At 33.9% G+C, this 20055-nt stretch overlaps 1 protein-coding gene and 1 non-coding gene across 2 annotated transcripts; both read left to right on the top strand.

Moving 5' to 3' along the window:
* Positions 1–4930: 4930 nt before the first annotated feature.
* Positions 4931–11999, top strand: Snrpn (small nuclear ribonucleoprotein polypeptide N). The gene is made up of 7 exons (XM_028862151.2): positions 4931–5073; positions 6136–6287; positions 6758–6869; positions 9134–9286; positions 10041–10179; positions 11604–11729; positions 11831–11999. The coding sequence occupies exons 1-7, from the start codon at positions 5071–5073 to the stop codon at positions 11866–11868; spliced, it is 723 nt and encodes a 240-aa protein (XP_028717984.1). The 5' UTR covers positions 4931–5070; the 3' UTR covers positions 11869–11999.
* A 3203-nt stretch (positions 12000–15202) lies between these two features.
* On the top strand, positions 15203–15269 carry LOC114687544. Its single transcript, XR_003733686.1, has one exon. It is a non-coding gene; the product is annotated as a small nucleolar RNA SNORD107 (small nucleolar RNA).
* The last annotated feature ends 4786 nt before the right edge of the window (positions 15270–20055 follow it).

Below are 20055 nucleotides of genomic sequence, written 5' to 3'. Positions count from 1 at the left end.
CTGAATCTGTCAAATGTTAATGGACTAGACATCATTAATGTAATTTTTGGCTGTATATATTGTATGTACTTATTAGATAGTTTTTCTTGTATTAGTTACAAGGTTTCTTTAATTTTAGACAAAAAGAGAGGAAATGTGGTGGTATTGTGTTCCCCAAAATATTGTGTACCTTAATACTCTATTTTATGTTTACTACAAATAGAGTCTTAAGACTCTATTGAGTATCTAGAGTTCAGATTATACAATTACCTTTTCTTAAAAGCTTTACATACCTTACCACTAGAAACAGAAATTTTGTACAGTGAACATAGTGAATAACATGTTCAGTGATATCAGAATAATTATGATTTTAATGTATCTACCCTGATGGTTGTCATGTTTCCATATACTATTTGGAAAGCATTAAGGAATTTTTAATTTTCTTTTTCATTGATTTTCAACTTTATAAGAAACATAATTGATTTTTTTAAGTAAATGTCATTTAATACCCCCCTGTGAGATACTTTTTTTCTGTTAATCTTTAGAAAAGTGCTGTATTACCTTCAAGAAATTGTCTGTTTATGAATATACTGAGTTGTTTATTTAATTATTATTCAGTAGGCATAAAATTCTAGAGAATATATTTTACCATAATAACTTAACTTTATTGTTTCATTTATCCACTTTGACATTTTCAGAAATGCAATTTCTTTTGAATAAGCACATAATGTAATAAAAATATCCATAATTTTTTTTTTCGAGACAGGGTTTCTCTGTGTAGCTTTGCGCCTTTCCTGGAACTCGATTTGGAGACCAGGCTGGCCTCAAACTCACGGAGATCCGCCTGCCTCTGCCTCCCGAGTGCCCATAATATTTTATGATACAGATTTATTTAGATTCTTTTAAGAGAAAAGCTGTTAAAATGTAGTGCTTTTGTTTTCTTTTGCAAATCATTTTCTTTCTTTTAAGCCAATTTTTTGTTTTGTTTTGTTTTGAGACGGGGTTTTTCTGTGTAGCCCTACTCTGTAGACCAGGCCTCCAACTCTGAGACCCACCTACCTTTGCCTCTTAAATGCTAGGATTAAAGGTGTACACCATCACTACCTGACTTTAATTTTTTAAATTTAAAAATACTATTTGTGTATAGCATTTTGCCTGCATTCCTGTGCACCATGTGCATATGGAGTCCAGAAGAGGGCATTAGCTCTCCTAGAAACTGGATTTGGAGATAGTTGTGAGGCATCATTTTGGCTGGAATTAAACTCAGGTCCTCTGGAAGATAAGGTAGTTTTCTTAACTGCTGAGATATCTCCATCCCCCAAACTAATTCATTTGAACATTTTAACATAATTATATGTTTATATTTAGAGGTTTCTTCTCCATGTTCTCCATCTGCCCTTTTTGTGTTTTTGAGACTGAGGCTTATGTATGTCATGTCAACCTTGGATTCATTCTGTGGCCAAGAAAGCCTTAGACTCCTTTTCTTCCTGCCTTTATGACCTGGACGTTGAAATTAATGGGCACGTACTATCATACTAGAGTTATTTTTTTTTTAGGTTTTGTTTATTTATTCAGACAGGATCTCACTATATACCTTTGGCTGGCCTAAAACTCACATTGTAGAACAGGGTAGGATTGAACTAACAAAACTGCCTGACTCTGACTCCAGAGTACTGGGATTAAAAGTGTTGACCGTAACACTTGCTATTTCCTTTATTTTAAAAGTTTATTTTATGTTTATGGTGTTTTGCATGCATGTATGTCTGTACCATGTGTGGACAGAAGAGAGCATCAGAGCTCCTCCAAATGGTGTTACAGATGGTTGTGAGTTGCCATGTAGGTGCTGGATATTGAAGCTGGGTCCTGGAAGAACAGCCACTGTTCTTAACTGCTGAGTAATCTCTTCATTTATTTATTCTTTCATGAATTATTTTTTGCTATCTTCATTCTTTGCTATCTTCAAGTATGTGTATAGTGCATTTAAATCATATCCAGTTCCAACTCTTCTTAACTTCTCTTAGACCTTCTATCAAGTCCTTTTCACTTCCTGTTCTCATTTTTAAAAATTTTAAATAACTTAACTGTGGTCATATAGTGCTACCCACTGGGACATGGGCTGTGAGATACATCAATGAAGTAAACTGACATCCTCACTTCCATCAGTTTTTAATTGTCAGTTGTGTGTAAGGGAAAGTATGAGGCCTCATAAGCAATCAATAGTCCATCCATGTTGGACTGTTGATTGCCATTTCATATGTATTTACTGTAAGATTTCATAAGTACAACAACCCTGTCATGTTAGAAGACACTATTTTTCAGAAGTTCTCTGAGATCATAATCTTTTTACCCCTTCTATAATGGCTCTTAGACTGGGTGGTAGAGATGTGATAAAATTTAGGACTGAGCACTCCAGAGTCACTAGTTTTCTGCACTTTGACCAGTTATAAGTCTATTAACCACCATCCACGGCATAAAAAAGGTGAGAAATGAACTAATAATCTATGAGTATAAGGTTAAATATTTAGAGGGCAGTTTGATACTATGTCAACTTAACAAAATACTAAATAGTTCCCTCATATTACCTATATTCTCCTTTGCTATGGGGATCTGGATTCAGTGCCAGGCACACTCTCCCTCCTGTGGAGTGAGTCTTAACTTCAATTGTTTATTATTAAAAGAAATAAACATTGTGTGTGTTTTCAGGAAACTGCAGAGGCCTGAGAGGGCATCAGGATCCCCTGGATCTGGATGGAGATGGAGACATATGGTGAAAACTTCATATGTGGATTATGAGAACTGAACTTGAGTCCTCTGCAAAATCATAGCAGGAAGCTTTCAGCCTACTGAGCCATCTCTCCATCTTGCTTTCAGTTTTTAAAATTTAATCAACTTGGCTGGGCATGGTGTTGCATGCCTTTAATCCCAGCACTTTGAAGGCATAGACAGGTGGATCTCTGAGTTCTATACCAGGCACATATACATACCAGGAGAGCCTATGTAGAGAGATTATCTCAAAAAAGCTAAAAAATGAATTAATCAATTTTTAAAATTCTATATTTAAATTAGAATGCTGTTGGTTACTCCCATAACATTCAGGCCCCCATTGCACCAAGGGTTATATATCCCCAGGCTGATTGTTATTATAGTTCACAGGGTTCACAAATGGATAAGACTGACTTTTCTCCAGCTTCCCGTGTAGCATCTTCTGACTTAGAAAGCTAGCTAGCAGTTCATGAGCTTCTGACTCAGTTCCAGTTTGATATTTTTATTCTATGTAAGCTATGTGCTATCTACAGTAATAGGGCTTGTCATCAGGTTATGATGGGAAAGATAAAGCAATTACAATAGCCTATATTTTTATTGGGGTGGGGTCTGCCAGCCCACTGCACTAACCCAAAGGGAGTTATTTCACACCTGACAGTTTGATACAATGTGGCTTCTGTGAGGAATATTATCATTCCCATGTAACTTCAATTAAATGGTTTTTCAAACGTATATTTTTATAAAGTTTGAATAATCAGATTTTTCTATGACTTTTTAAAATATTTTTCATGAGTTATACTTCCCATCCCTTGAGGGTGCTCTATCACTTCCCTGTTTTCCCAGTTTCTTAGAATCACATGAGGATTAAAAATTCAAGGATAATCTTACTGGAGCAGTGGAAAGACTGAGAAAATAAGACAATTGTAGGTTCAAGGCAGGCTTAGGCTTTGTGTTTAACCCCTTCTCTGTTTTATTAGAGAAACAGTTTTTATGCTCATGGTTAACTTCAGATTCTTGTTTAAACTTCTGGTGAAATCTGGGCAGAGTGGCCTTATAATCCTAGCACACAGAAGGCTAGGGAATATGATTAAAAATTCTAGGCTAGGCTGAAATAAATACAAGCAAATATTTGCAAAAATTTTATGGTTTAACATTTAATTAGTGTCTACTGTGGAGCTATATTCCAAGCCCTTTATTGTATATTACATTTACTTTTTTGAGGCTTTAAAAGTCTCAGGCTTTCCTTAAGCTGTCAGCCATCCAGCCATTGAATTGCTTCAGCAATCTGAATACTCTGATTAAAGTCATATGCCACTTATCAGCTCCTACAGTTTGTGCTGGTTATTGTAATACTTGTTTCTTGGTGGGAAAAGATTACCCATCTTGATTTTGAAGAGGGAGCCTACAGTTTTAGACATGTTAAGCCAAAAAGTAGATTTTGAACTAAGGAGTAAATAAGACACTGATATACTTTGGGGACAAAAAAGTATAGGTTGTTTTTGAAATATGTACAGTGTTTTAAAGATATTTTAATATTTTAAAAATAAATATTTGATTCTTATTGGGGTTTAGAAAGATGGTCAGTTGGTAATGTGCTTTCCTTGCAAGACAGAAGACCTGATTTTCTAAACATTCACATAAATACCTAGTAACAGGGATTTGAGAGATGTCTGGTTTCTGCAGAAGACCCGGGTTTGATTCCCAGCACCCACATGGAGACTCACAAATAGCTGTAACATCAGTTCCTAGGGATTTGATGCCATTTTCTGACCTTGAGCACCAGGCAAATGTGTGGTGCAAATATATGCAGACAGAACACAAAAATTTTAAAAATCTTTTTAAAGTGCTGGGAAGAGTAGACTAAATGTTTAAAACCACTGTTAGGAAGCCAGAGACAGGTGGATTTCTGGAGGTTAAAGTAAGCTCTGTTAACATGTTAACCAGAAAGGAAGACAGCATTGATATCTGGCCTCTAAATACATCCACTAACATACACCCAGGAATTCTTAGCAATACTAGTAGCCAATTGGTTTTATGGATCTAGTAGATGAAATGAGTATTAAGAAGGATAACTAAAATTTGTTCTTTGTTATATATGAAAACATGGATATTTATGAAGATATACTATTTGAAAATTGTTATTTTTAATCTATAATAAAGTATAGTTATAACGTTCTTCCCTCCTCAGGACCCATCCATTGTCTGAAGCGTCAGTCAGGCTTACATTGTGTCTAAGAACCTGCATCCACACCTTTATTTATAGCCCTCCCCTAAGTATTAAGGATCTTGATATTTTACTGTTGAAACGGCTATTGTGCAACAGCAATCATGGTAAGTTGTATATTAAAGAGTTTGATAGCTGCTGTAATGACCTCAAATCATTGTTTGTTATTGTGTACAGTTTTGGATGTTCTAAAATTTAGAATAGGGACTCATCCATAGAGACATCTCTATGCTCATTCCATTGTATAACAGTTAAGAGATGGCCTCCATTTGTCCTGTTAATGGTGGTCAAAAGCATTGGAAAGAATACTAAGAAATGTCTTATCATTTAGTTTTTAGTCAATGAGTATGACTTTAAAGGACCTCTTTATAGATGGAGGACTCTTAGATGCAATTGCAGAACATACACAGACCACTTGTAAATAAGAGTTTTTATTTCATTAACATAGTCAAAAAAAGGTAAATAAGGAGAGATACTCCTAAATAGAGTGCTTTGAATCTGAAAGTCTAGGACACAGATTTGCAGGACACAGATTTGCAGGACACAGATTTGCAAAGGAAAAGGTATTACTTCCAAAGCCATGTGTTGTGTTTCAGACCTAAAACCCCAGCATTTGGGTGATAGAGATAGTAAGAATGAAAGCTCAGGTCATTATCTGTGTAGCAAGTTCAATGCCAATCTTCTTAACTAATTCCTGTCTAAAAATTATCAAAAGATTTTTAATAATAGTGATGGGTGTATTTGATCTGGGAGCCCTTTGGAGAGCTAATGGGTGATCATGAATTCATTGAATTGGTAATATTTATAATTTTTTATTGAGGTTTTTTTCGGGTTACAAAAAATAATATAGAGGTCCAGGTGATCTGTTAAAAGTGTATGGTCATTTGGTGGAAGGACAGCATAAAAACTGTACTAGCAAACTCTTAAGGGGAGCTAGATTGAGGGGTTCCCATCTTAGGAATGCATTTTATAATCATATTAGATAGGACAGGTCCTTAATTAGGATTCTGAGAAGTACAGAGCTATCTAAAGTGGTACTTAGCTTGATATTTTGTATTTAGAAAAGAGGAATAAAGGGAGGCTTTATTAAAGAAACCTGTAGGTAATAAACAGAAAACCAGAATACAGATAAGCTTACCATTGGTGTTCTTTTATTTTACTATTTGCAGACTGTGGGTAAGAGTAGCAAGATGCTGCAGCACATTGACTATAGAATGAGATGTATCCTGCAAGATGGAAGAATCTTCATTGGCACCTTTAAGGCTTTTGACAAGCATATGAATTTGATCCTCTGTGATTGTGATGAGTTCAGAAAGATCAAGTAAGGCTTGTTCTGGGAAATAGATAAGAAAATCTAATGTGGCCATTCTGTTATTTTACCTTATCTTTTCAGAATTGGATCATCCATGTCATTGTATGCAAATGATGTTGGCAAAAATAAAACATTGTCAAATATTCTATCAATATTATTTGTTTAAAATTACTTTTAATTCACTTATAATTTTAGTATAATTGAGACTTCAATTTTGCCAATCTTAAAATGCTTTGTCATGTCATTTGCATATATATTTTGCAGCACAAGATCATTTTGGATATTTGGATAATATCAAGGGAGCATATATAGGAAAATAATTTTTACTACTTACAAATGATAAATAAGTCCACAGAGTAATTAGGTAATAAATGTTTACATGAGAAACTTAGAACCAGTTTTTGTCTTAATTGATACCATTGATAAGTAAGGATCACAAAAATTCATTTTACTGATTTTTGTTTCCTCCTGATTTATAGGCCAAAGAATGCAAAACAGCCAGAGCGTGAAGAAAAACGGGTTTTGGGTCTGGTCTTGCTTCGTGGAGAGAACTTGGTATCCATGACTGTGGAGGGTCCACCTCCTAAAGATGTAAGAAAGATGTAGGGCAAGATTTTCATGTTTTTCATATATACATGAAGAACAGATCATTAATGTTGATGATACTTTGTTACTTGAATGTCATTAATATATAGGAGAGGGACACTAATTCATGTAATCAAATAAAATGTGCATAGTACTTAATGTCAATAATTGGTTTAGTTATATATTCAGGAATGAAGGATTTATGATTTCACCTATGTGCTGGGTACTTCCTAAGTTATGGTAAGGAGCTGACTATTTTTAAAAATACAGTGAAGTTTTATTTTATGTTACCCTGCTATTACTAAGGGTATAAATTTTCACAGTGCTTTTTGGGGGCCTCAGTCAATGATTAGTAAACATACATATTGGTCCTACTCTAAAGAACAATCACTGGGCAAACTGGAAACCCATGTGAGAACACGTGATAATAGTGCACAGATCTGCATGGAAAAGCACTAAAGTTTGGACTTGGACTTGTATACTTTAGTTCTCCTTTCTAGTGTATTGAGAGGACATGCATTGTAATTTGCCCAAAGCAATGCTAATATTCTGCCAGCAACATGCTATTTCTATTACAAGGTAAAGTGAATATGAGAACTACAAAAACAGAAGGTACAAGTGAATTTTTATTGGGAAGGAAATGGTAAAGGAGTGACTTCTTTATGTTTATGTGAAGTTCACTATTTCAAAATATGTAATCCAAATCTGAAGGGCACAGCTGGTAGCTATCCCTGGCATTGGAAAGATCCCAACAGAGGATGTAAGAAGTTGGTAAAAAAAGGAAATGAGCCAGGCCATGGTGGTTGGGAGAATCTTGCAGCCTGACTAACAGCCAGGGTGCATCTTTATTTATACAGAATTTAGTAAGCAAGGATACATTTATGATGTTTCAAAACAGATCATACCATTTTTTGTTTTGGACATGTGTTTTACTTTCTTTTGCTTCTATTTTAGCTATCATTAAACTATGACAGAACAGTTCTCATTTCTAATAATTTTCCCTCAAGTTTTGACATCATTAATAAACAGTTATTTTTTTTTACTCAGAAAGCCCATAACCCAATTTCTAAGAATCTAGAGGCATTTGACAGCCTGTTCTCAGGCTGGTAGGTTTGATTGCTTCAAGGACACTAGACCAAAACAAAATCTTTAAGCCACCATGGTTATTTTGCCATGTCCCAAGCAGTGTATTAGAAACTCTCTTTTTAAAGATTTATTTATTTATTATATATACAGTTTTCTGCTTGCACATGCCTGCCAACTAGAAGAGGGCACCAGATCTCATAGATGGTTGTGAGATACCCTGTGGGTGCTGGGAATTGATCTCAGGAACCCTGGAAGAGTAGCCAGTACTTCTAACCTGAGTAATCTCTCCAGCCCCGTATTATTAACTCTTAATGGTCAGAGTGTCCAAGAAAAATCCTTAGGCCAAACCTGCAGTTATTATTCAAATTCTGGCATAATACAATGTTTACACCTTTATAGAATTTTTCTGTATGTCTGACCACATATGACATTACAGTGACTCTGCCATGTGCTAACTTTTCTAAGAAAGGGAGGTCATGAAGTCTCATACTTTTATCATCTTTCCACTCCATATTTTGCTTATCAATATGTAGGCCTGAGATATATGCCACAAAATTGACTGAATGCACAATGGGTAGAGGCTTGTAATCTGAACTGTGGCTAACTTCTCTAGCCCACCGAATCTTGTTGACCTTTTAAGCTTACTTTGTTTTGAATATCTTGTTCCTGTATAAGTACAGGAATAGATGTTTCAAGAATGTCTCAGCCTTATGAAGAGACCTGGCTTCTTTATGTGTGTAACAACCTCCACAGCATAAGGAAGACGTTCAAGTAGATAAGGATATCTCCCTAAAAGCAGGGGAATATATGTTAAATACTGACTTGGGAAGCTTGGGAGCAGCATTCCTGGGGAAAAGGCATAAATGATTCATAAGAAATTGTCTATTAGTTCAATATCCCCAAGTTGTACAAATATTACAAGTCTCTCAAGTATGCAACAGGTGGAGATGAAAACCATAGGCAGCATGGCAGCCATCACGTGTCTCAGCTTTGCTGGAATGGCATATGGCTGTGCCAAGGGTGCTGTAGAGTATTTGTTACATTATACCATCACATGTATTTGTATGTAGAGCTAATAGGAGCTAGATGGATTTTGACATGATTGATAAGAGTTTATCTTTGAACAAAATCACTCATATTTGAACAAAATAGAGATGTTGTTTAAGCTATCTTTTTTATTTCAGACTGGTATTGCTCGTGTGCCACTTGCTGGCGCTGCAGGTGGCCCTGGGGTTGGGAGGGCAGCTGGCAGAGGAGTACCAGCTGGTGTACCTATTCCCCAAGCTCCTGCTGGATTAGCAGGCCCTGTCCGAGGAGTTGGAGGTCCATCCCAGCAGGTAGGACCACAACAAGTTTTTCCATTAATTACAAAATATGACTAGAGCCTAGAACTGAGGAAATCTGGAAATATAAGTCTGTAAATACTATTTAAGTTATAATTATGTTCTAGAAAGACCTGACACTCAGTATATATAAGGAAGAGACTAATAAGTTCTACCTAAAACACTTTGACTTGATGAGCAATGAAATGTTCAGTTGTATATGCCAGGTTGAGAAAAATCAAAAGCTTTTAATATGTTATAATGCCAAGATTTAAAAACATGAGGCTGAAGGTAGAAGACTTGAAGAGCAATGAAATATTCAGCTGTATATGCCAGGTTGAGAAAAATCAAAAGCTTATAATGTTATAATGCCAAGATTAAAAAACATGAGGCTGAAGGTAGATGTAGTAGTGTATGCCATTGATCTCTGAATTCTCGAGGGAGGCATATCTCTGTGAGTTCCAGCATAACCAGGACTACATAGAAAGACTGTATCTCAAAATTAACAAATGACAAAAGAAACAAACAACCTCCCCAAATCTAAACCCACAAAACAAAACAAACGAAAGCCTAGAACTGCAGCTCAGGATGAATATATGGTTAGTGTACATAAACTTCTGGATTTATTCCTCATCAACGTAAAAATAGAGTAAAGTAAGTACAAGGTACAGCAGTTATTTTTGTAATAGGACATGTTCACTAATTATTTTTATGTATTAGAAAAGGAGACTATCATTCACCTTTTTGTATTTTTGGCATAACTTTTCAGGTCATGACTCCACAAGGAAGAGGCACTGTAGCAGCTGCTGCAGTTGCTGCCACTGCCAGCATTGCTGGAGCCCCAACCCAATACCCACCAGGACGTGGAACTCCACCTCCACCTGTAGGCAGAGCAACCCCACCTCCAGGTAAGGCTTTTACAATAAATAATAATGAACTGGATTTCTATTATCTTGAGGAACAACATCTCAAAGTACTATGAATGAGATAAGGCATCATTTCTCTGCTTTGCTAAGAAGTTAGGAACTATGCTACTAGATTTATCATCTATACATTTATTATTGAAAATAGGATTTCTTATACAATATATTCTGATTATGGTTTCTCCTCCCCTAGTTCTCCCAAATTCCTTACCTACCCAAATTGACAACTTTTTGTCTCTCTCAACTAGAATATAAGCAGGTATCTAAAAAGTAGTTATAAAATAAAATAAGGTAAATTAAATACAAACAAACTAGGTTAGGACCAAAAAAATAGAGAAAAAGAAGAGCTAAAGTAAAAGCACAAGACGCACACAGATAGCAAGGACACATTTGTGAACACACAGAAAACCCATAAACAAAGCCAGAAACTATATTATGTAAGCAAAGTAACTATAATGTTAAAAATTAGTAAATGTTCAGACAAAGTCTTATGAGACAAAAACCCTCCAAAAATACTATTGGGTGGGAGCCCTTTCAAGGTGTAGTTTGTATATTAATTGAGACTCTTAATTTTCCTTTCCAAGTGTTTATCAATTCAGAATAGCTTCTGGGGTACATATGGGGACTTCTTTCTGCTGTCAGTGCTGGGACCACCATATAGCTTAGACCTGTACATGTTCTGCATGTTACTACTATCAAGTTTATGTTAATCAATTCTGTTGTGCCCGGAGGCCCTTGTTTCCTTGGTGTCTTCCATCATTACTGACTCTCACAATTGCTTTCCTCTTCTTCAGTAGATCCCTGAGCTCCCAGGGGAAGGATTTGATGGAGGCATCCCACTTAGGGCTGAGCATTCCAATGTCTCTCTCTCTTCACATTGTATAAGGGTCTCTGTATTTGTTTCCATCTACAGGAGGAGGAAGCTTCTCTGAAAATGTTTGAGCAAGTCACTGATCTATGAGTATAGTAGAATGTTATTGCTACATTCCTTTATCAGATTAGTAAGATATTTTGTTTTTCCCTACATTCTGTGGCCTAATTAGTTTCAGGTTCTTGACCATATAAGGAGCTGTGACTGGGATAGGTTCCATCACAAGGAGTGGACCTTAAATTCAATCAAGAACTGTTTGGTTACTCCCACAATCTTTGCCACTATTGTACCAGTGCATCATTCTGCCAGACTACCATTTTACATCACAGGGTTTGAAACTAGATCGACAATTTTAGTTAGTTGGAAATGAAAGATTACAGATTTTTTGGTGTTAGGTGGTACTCTGATACTGTAGTATAAAGGAACTTCATTTCTCCTTCACATTCTTTCTCTAACCACTGTCTTGTGCTGAATCATAAGAGCTTCATTTACTGAGCTGGCTTATGAAGGGTTTATTTATGTTTGTCATTTTTTTCAGGAATTATGGCTCCTCCACCTGGTATGAGACCACCCATGGGCCCACCAATTGGCCTTCCCCCTGCTCGAGGGACACCTATAGGCATGCCCCCTCCAGGAATGAGACCCCCTCCACCAGGAATTAGAGGTTAGTGGTTATGTTAGGATCTGGGAATGACATCCAGATCCTTTAATATTTATATACTCTTGATAACTTCAATGGAATTTTGTTATTTTTTTCCTTTCTAGGCCCACCTCCCCCAGGAATGCGTCCACCAAGACCCTAAGATATGGTTGATAAATATCAGCCTTTCCTTTTCCCTGCAATGTGTCTTGTGAAATTATGTAGCCTGAAAGCTTTTTGACCCCTCTTACTGCATTAATTATAGCTAATAAATACATAGAGCAATTGAATTGAGGTTTTCCTTTGTCCATTGATTTTGTTAAAGTCAGAGTGAAACTTAACGGGTTTTATTGTGAAAGAGGTAACTACAGACATGCCGTTTACTTAAGCTATTTTCTTAGGATAAATTGTTGTGATATCTTTTTCATGATTCATTTACTTCATGCATTAACTTACTGATTCAAAATCTTAAAGATAAGGAAAAGTCAAGACTGATTTGCTAAGATTTACATGGCACTCTAGTCACTTTAATATGTCACACTTAAAGGTATTTGGAGATAGTTATTCAGATAATTAAATTCACATAAAGAAATTATGGCAGTGGCATGTCTTTTATGCTCATAAATTAAACCATTTGGAATACAAGGTAATGCTTTGGAAAAAGGGATTACTTCTGTTGATCAGGGTTTACAGTTGTTTTTAATCAGTATAGTGTGGAAGATCTGATGTGGGAATGAAATCTATTACGGTAAGTATTAATCTAGTAATCCTAATTAAGTGTCAGTCCGTTGACATTGGGAAACAAGGTTGTTCATGCTTGCTGTAAGCATATGGCACACTAAAATTCATATTAAGTTTATATCAATCATCACCAATAATATAGGATTCACTACGAGCATTGAGAAGCAGACGATGTCTTTGAGTCATAGGAAAGAAATTACTTGGTAGATAAATTAAATTTGAATTAGTCACCAAACATAAAATCTGTTTTATAGTGGTAAGATGTTTCTAGTAATAATGAGTGAATTACCTTTTTTAATTAAAAAAGAATAATCTAATACAAGATAATGTATTTATATCATCTCCATCCCTCCTTCCCTCTTAGTTCTCCTCATGTACTCCAAACATGCTCAATTTCTTGACATCTAATTACACACACACACACACACACACACACACACACACTCACACACACACACTCGCACACATACACACATACAAAGCAAAAAAAAAACCATGTACGGGGTCCATTTTGTATATACATCTGTAGGTTCATCACTTGGTGTTTGATTAACTATTGTGACTTTTCTCTGAAGAAAACTGATTCTTCCTCTGTCAGTAGTCAATGATAGTTCTTCATCTGTGTGAGGTCTTATGAAATTTCCAGTATCCATGTTGGTATGTCTACTGGTATTATTGCACAGATCTTCTTTAAGTAATAATGTTGTTGAGATTTCATGGATATAGCTTCTCTTCCATGTCTAGAAGACTTTCTAATTAAACAACCTCCCATGTTCTGGAGCTGATAAACAGAATGTTCTGAGATTTGGGCATGAGTGATAACAGCATATTTGAAAAAAAAATGTGTTGTCTGATTCCTCAACTAAAGGTAACCTCCTGACATTTTTTAAAGTCAAAAGTGAGTTATTAGTACCTGGATTGTAAGATGTTTTGCTACTGGCAATACCATTGCTTTCTGGGAATTTCATGAGTGCTGTTTACTAGTAGTAAATTATGTATTATATACTATTATAAACATTTTATTTAGACTTTATCAAGATTAGAAATATGCATCGCCATTAAGATTCCATGTATATCCTTCTCATATGTAAATTTCTACTAAAAAGGCATCCTGCATTCTCCATTCAGGGGAATTTGATAACAGGGTCTCCTGTAACCTAGGCAAAGATGACCATGAGCTCTTATCCTTCTTCCTCAACCCCTTTTAATTATGTATACAGTGTTCTGTCTGCCTGTATACCTGCAGGCCAGAAGAGGGCACCAGATCTCATTACAGATGGCTATGAGCCATCTCATATATGGTTGCTATGAATTGAACTCAGAACCTCTGGAAGAGCAGCCAGTGCTCTTAATCTCTGAGCCATCTCTCCAGCCCCCTTCCTCAAGTAGTGCTAGTATTACAGGCATTTCTACCATTCCATATTTCATTGTAATTCTTAATGAGTGTATGTTTCCTAAAACAATTAGGCAACAACTTTCTGACAGGTTATTATGCATACTGATTAACTCTGACTCTATAAATATGTTTGATTGGCATCATTTAAATTTCTTTTTTCCCCCAGAGACAGGTTTCTCTGTATATTCTTGGCTGTCCTGGCAATGTCTATAGACTGCCATGGCCTATACAGATATCCACTTGCCTATGCCTCTCTAGCAATGAAATTTGAGGCATGTGCCACATCTGTCTCTTTATTTTTATTTTCTTTAGCAGAGCATATAGAGGTTTATTATGGAAACAAGTGAAAAAATACATGCACACAGTTTAAAAATAAGAACACTGGCCGGGCGGTGGTGGCGCACGCCTTTAATCCCAGCACTCGGGAGGCAGAGCCAGGCGGATCTCTGTGAGTTCGAGGCCAGCCTGGGTTACCAAGTGAGTCCCAGGAAAGGCGCAAAGCTACACAGAGAAACCCTGTCTCGAAAAACCAAAAAAAAAAAAAAAAAAAAAAAAATAAGAACACTGTGCCTAGCTGCATGAAGCCATGAGTTTTCTTCTCCAGAAACATCATTTGCATTGATGTACCCTAACATTAGGAATGGAAGCTGGTGAGATTATTAGTAGTTCAGAATAAAGGCTATATAGTGAGTTATAGGACAGCCTTTGATAGATGAAACCATGTCTCAAAAAAGATAATTTTGAAGGTAATTATGGAAACTGTTCCATTTCAGTTATAAGTCTGATACTGATATATTCACGACTGGTTTCTTAGAGATTCTTATAGGACACTGGGGGTAGAAAGTGAATTATAAAAGTTATAAGCTATTTGTCTAGAAATTGAAATTACTTGTTACTGTGTCTATCATCTAGTTATTTTAAAAAGGTGAAATCATTAAAATTTAGAAATTGATGTTATGTTTTTTCTTTATTAATTTTTTATTCATTTTACATACCAATGTAGTTGATTCTTATCATTGCATTCTACTTCATTTTTATGTATCATCTCAGAATATGAATTTTATAAGATATATTAAGGCATGCTATTATTTTGTAGAAGAACAGTATATAATCCTGCAATAGTGTATATCTGTGTTCATGTTATTTCAGTCTCATGTGGTGTCCCTTTGTCAATTTAGTTGATGGCTGAAAAAAAGAATTTCATCATTGAATGTTACGAAGTTTTATGAGCCTGAATATCACCCTGTAGTGTATAACAAGACTGTAAATCCTAATAGCTGCATTTAAGACAGAAACTTAAACCATGCAAGGTAATGTAATCTTTTGATAAAAAAAGAACATTTTACAGAGGCCTTGACTAGGTTTATGATGACATAGGACCTTGTTTGATCATAATGATTTAAAAAATGAGCTTAAAAACTGAAATCTAGTCAATGTGCCTCCCTGCATTTTATTGCTTATTGTTTATTCTCAATACAAACTCTTTGATTAGATTTGGGCATAGTGGTACATACTTGTAATCCCAGCATTTAAGAGGGTGAGGTGAGCGGATTACAAGTTCCATGCCACTCTAAATTAACAAGATGCTATCTTAAAAATGAAATAAAATAATTTTTGATGGGAGAACTTTGCATACTCAGACCTGAAAAGTGCTGTGTTGTACTTTTCCATTTTCTCCATAAATGTTTTGAGATAATTTGTTTTCTGCATTTTGTATTTTGTTGAAAGCAAAACATGAAATATCCGTGGATCACAAAAGGCATAGGCACCTGTTGATAAGGAAATAAGAATGTAAAAATGAAGCTCCCAAGTCTTGAAAAATGGAACCTACCATTCTAGATTTGTAAGTGATATCAATCAGGAGGAAAGGGTAATGTTTATGGAACCATGTACATTGTGGAATGTGGTGAGTATGACAAGAGCCTGTTCTTCTGGCATCTACATTTATTAACTTGGTCAGACCCCATCATATTAAATGTTACAATAGAATTAGTTACTGAATAAATAAATGTAGCAGTTCTTTATCATGCTGCTACTTTGTGAGAAGTTTATCTATCCAACCATCTATCTATTTTCTATTGGCTTCTTGATGTTTTAATTTCTTGGCTTTGCTAGATTATCTATCTACCTATATCTATCTATTTACCTATCTATCTACCTATCTATATCTATTTATCTGTCTTTTGGCTTGCCTGATTATTTATTTATTGGCTTGATGAATTATTTATTTATTCATCTACTTAGTGGGTCACAGGGTTATTTATTTGTTGGCTTGATGAATTATTTATTTTTTATCTACTTACTTACTGGGTCACCGGATTATTTATTTATTGGCTTGCTTGTGTATGTATGTAGGTATGTGTTTATGTATGTATGAATGGATGTATTCATTTTTCTGTACAGTAGTCAATGGCCTTTAATGTGCTGAGAAATAGTATAATAAACCATGCCTCTACTTTGTTAGACTGTTTATATATCAATCTATTCATTTATTGGCTTCCTGGCCTATTTATTTAATGGCTTCATGTATTTATTTAATTTATTCATTCATTCTTTCATTTATATAACCATAGACTAATAAAAGACCTAAGTGCTTGGCAATGCTATATCAATAAGCCAAGCATCTATCTATCCATCTGTCTGTCTGTCTGTCTCTCTCTCTCTGTCTCTGTCTCTCTCTGTATCAGTCTACTTACTGGCTTTTTGGTCTATTTATGTCTTATTTATTTATTTAATTGGCCTGCTTGTTCATTTCTTTATTTCATTTTATAGTAATAAAAGGCCTTCATTGTGCTGAGAAAATATTATACTGATAATCTATGCCCCTTCTCTGTTAGAATGTTTATTTGTCTGTCCGTCCATCCATCCATCCATCCATCCATCCATCCATCCATCTATTGGCTACTTAATATATTTATTTATTGGCATGCTATCTCCTTTATTCATTATACCTTAAAGTAATAAAAGGCCTCAAATGCTGAGGGATACTATACTGAGAACCCATGACTCCTGTATTAGAATAGTTAATCTTTATGTATATCTATTTATTTTTATTTATTTCATGGATCTTTATTTTATTAGCTAGATGCTTTATTTATTTATTTATTTATTTATTTATTTATTTATTTATTTATTTATTTATTTATTTCTGTGCTTACAGATTGAGTGGTTGTCTGGGTTTATTTATGTGTATGTTGGCTTGTTGGGCTATTTATTTATTTATTTATTTATTTATTTATTTATTTATGTGCTTACTTATTTATTGACTGCCATTTCTATTTCTATATTTATGTTTGTATGGAAGTATTCATGTATTTTATCCTAGATTAGTAAAAGACATTCAGTATGTTGAGAAATACTATATTGATAAGTCAGGCTTCTTCTGTGTTAGACTGTTTATAAATCTATGTAACTGCTTAATGGCTTCTTGATCTATTTATTTATATATATTGTCTTGCTGCCTTATCTATTTAGTGGCTTACTGGGCCAGTTATTTATTTATTTATTGGCAAACTTGCATATGTATTTATTTCTTATTTGCTAGATTATTTATTCATTTATGTATTGTCTTGCTGTATTATTCATTGATTGATTGATTGACTTGCTTGTCTATTTATATATATATATATGTATGAAATCATTCATTTATTTTATCTTAGAGGAATAAAGACCTTCAATATGCTGCGAAATACCACACTTATAACCCATGTCTCTTCTGTTAGACTGTTTATATATCAATTTATTTATGCATTTAGTGGCATCTTAATTTATTTATATTGCCTTGTTGCATTATGTATTTATTTATTGACTTGCCGTACTATTTATTTATTTATTTACCCATTTATTTTTTTGTTGTATTTGTTATACATTTACTTATTTATTCATTGTCCTTGATCATTTATTCATTCATTGTTTTATTTATATTACTCTTGACTAATGAAAGATGTTCTAGGTGCTTAGCAAATGCTTTATGGATAGAGCCATGCCTCTATTCTCATAGACTGTTTATGTATGTATATGTGTGTGTCTGTCTATCCATCCATCCATCCATCCATCCATCCATCCATCCATCCATCCACCTATCTATCTATACATCTAACCATGTACTTATTTATTGGCTTCTTGATCTCTTTATCTATTTATTCTTTGCTGGAATATCTGTTTATTGGCTTACTGATATATTTATATATTGCCTTGCTGTTTTATCTATTTTTTTATTATCAACATGCCAGATTATTTATTTAGTTACTTACCTGCTTATTTATTTCTTTGCTTGCCTGAACACATACTTACCTATTTTTATTTATTTATTTATTTATTTATTTATTTATTTATTTAATGTATTTATGTATTTATATATTATTTATTTATTTACCTACATACCTATTTATTTATTTATCTATCTATTTATCTATCTCTTTATCTATTTATTCATTTATGCATCTATCTATTTGTTTGTTTATTTTTAGTTATTATTTTATTATTAGTATTATTTAGTTACTTACTTACCTACTTATTTATTTGCTCGCCTGAACACATACTTATTTATTTATTTATTTACCTAACTATTTATTTATCTATTTATTTTTATTTATTTATTCATTTATGTATCTAGCTATCTATTTATTTATTTATTGGCCCACAGGATCAATTTATCTATTCCTTTGGCTTGCCTGTTTATTTATTTTTTTGTCTATTTATTTATTGGCTTAAGTTAATACTTACCAACATATTTATTTGCTTTTCAGAATACTTACATACTTACCCACCCATTTATTTATCTATCATTTATTTACTAATTTAATTATTTTGGCTCACTGTATTATTTGTTTTTTTGGATCACCAGATTATTTATTCATTCTCTTTTAATTTATTGGCTTACCTTAATACTTATTTACTAACATATATTCATTTGCTCTCCAGAATACTTATTTATTTGCTTGTGATTTTATTTATTCTTTCATTCATTTATTTGTTGGCTCACTGGATTATTTATTTGCTTTTGTGTTTATTGGAATGCCACATTATTTATTGATTCATTCATTCATTCACTTATTTATTTATTGGCTTGCCATAATACTTATTTATTAAAATATATTTATTTGATCACCGGAATACTTATTTATTTACTGGCTTGTCAGATCATTTATTCTTCATTTATTTATTCATTTATTGCCTCACTGGATTATATATTTTATTGGCTTTCTGTATTATCTATTCATTTATTTCTATCTATCTATCTATGTATCTATCTATCTACCTATTTATCTATTTATGTTTTTTTTCTATTTGTATGTTTATGTATGTACATATGAATGCAATCATTTGTTTTGCCATAGAATAGGAAAAGATCTTCAATGTGCTGAGATTGTAATAAGCCATGCCTCTCACGTGTTAATATATCTATAGATCTATTATCTACTTATGTATCTATCCATCTATTTATTGATTGGCTTCTTGATGTATTTATTTTTTCTTGGGTTGCTATTTTATTTATTTATTTATTCATTGGCTTGCTTGTCTATATATGATGTATGTGTGTATGAATGTATTAATGTATCCATTTCTTTTACCAATTAATAGTCAGTGACATTCAATGTCCTGAGAAATACCATACAGATAAGCCATGATTCTACATTGCTAGACTGTTTATATATCTATATATCTGCTTATTTATTTATTGGCTTCCTGGTCTATTTAATAGCATGTTGTATTTATTTATATATTTATTTATTAGTGAGCTATCTATCTATATATCTATCATCTATTATCTATCTACTTACATTTTGTCTTCTTGATCTATTTATTTTTTTTATTGACTTGGATTATTTATTGGCTTCTTGATCTATTTATTTATTGCCCTGCTTGATTGTTTATTTATAAATTTTACCTTAGCATAATAAAAGGCCTTCATTGTGCTGAGAATACCATACTGATACTTATGGCTCTACTCTGTTAGAATGTTTATCTAATTGTCCATCTATCTGTCTGCCTGCCTGTCCGTCCATCCATCCATCCATCCATCCATCCATCCATCCATTGGCTTCTTGATGTATTTATTTATTGGCATGCTGGCTTCTTTATTCATTATACTTTAAAGTAATAAGGCCCTCAAAATGCTGAGAATGTGAAGCTATGCCTCGTTTAGAATATCTGTCTACCTATCTACCTATCTATCTATCTATCTATCTATCTATCTATCTATCTATCTAT

The sequence above is a fragment of the Peromyscus leucopus genome, chromosome 1, assembly GCF_004664715.2.
Source record: "Peromyscus leucopus breed LL Stock chromosome 1, UCI_PerLeu_2.1, whole genome shotgun sequence".
NCBI lineage: Eukaryota > Metazoa > Chordata > Mammalia > Rodentia > Cricetidae > Peromyscus > Peromyscus leucopus.
The sequence above is the reverse complement of the archived record's forward strand: the minus strand, read 5'-3'. Positions and strand labels throughout refer to the sequence as shown.

Bases quoted from the DNA above. Each gene is read 5' to 3' on its own strand.
- Snrpn (XM_028862151.2), top strand. The intron at 10,180-11,603 runs GTAAGGCTTTTA...CATTTTTTTCAG, and splicing joins CAGAGCAACCCCACCTCCAG to GAATTATGGCTCCTCCACCT. The intron at 11,730-11,830 runs GTTAGTGGTTAT...TTTCCTTTCTAG, and splicing joins CCCTCCACCAGGAATTAGAG to GCCCACCTCCCCCAGGAATG.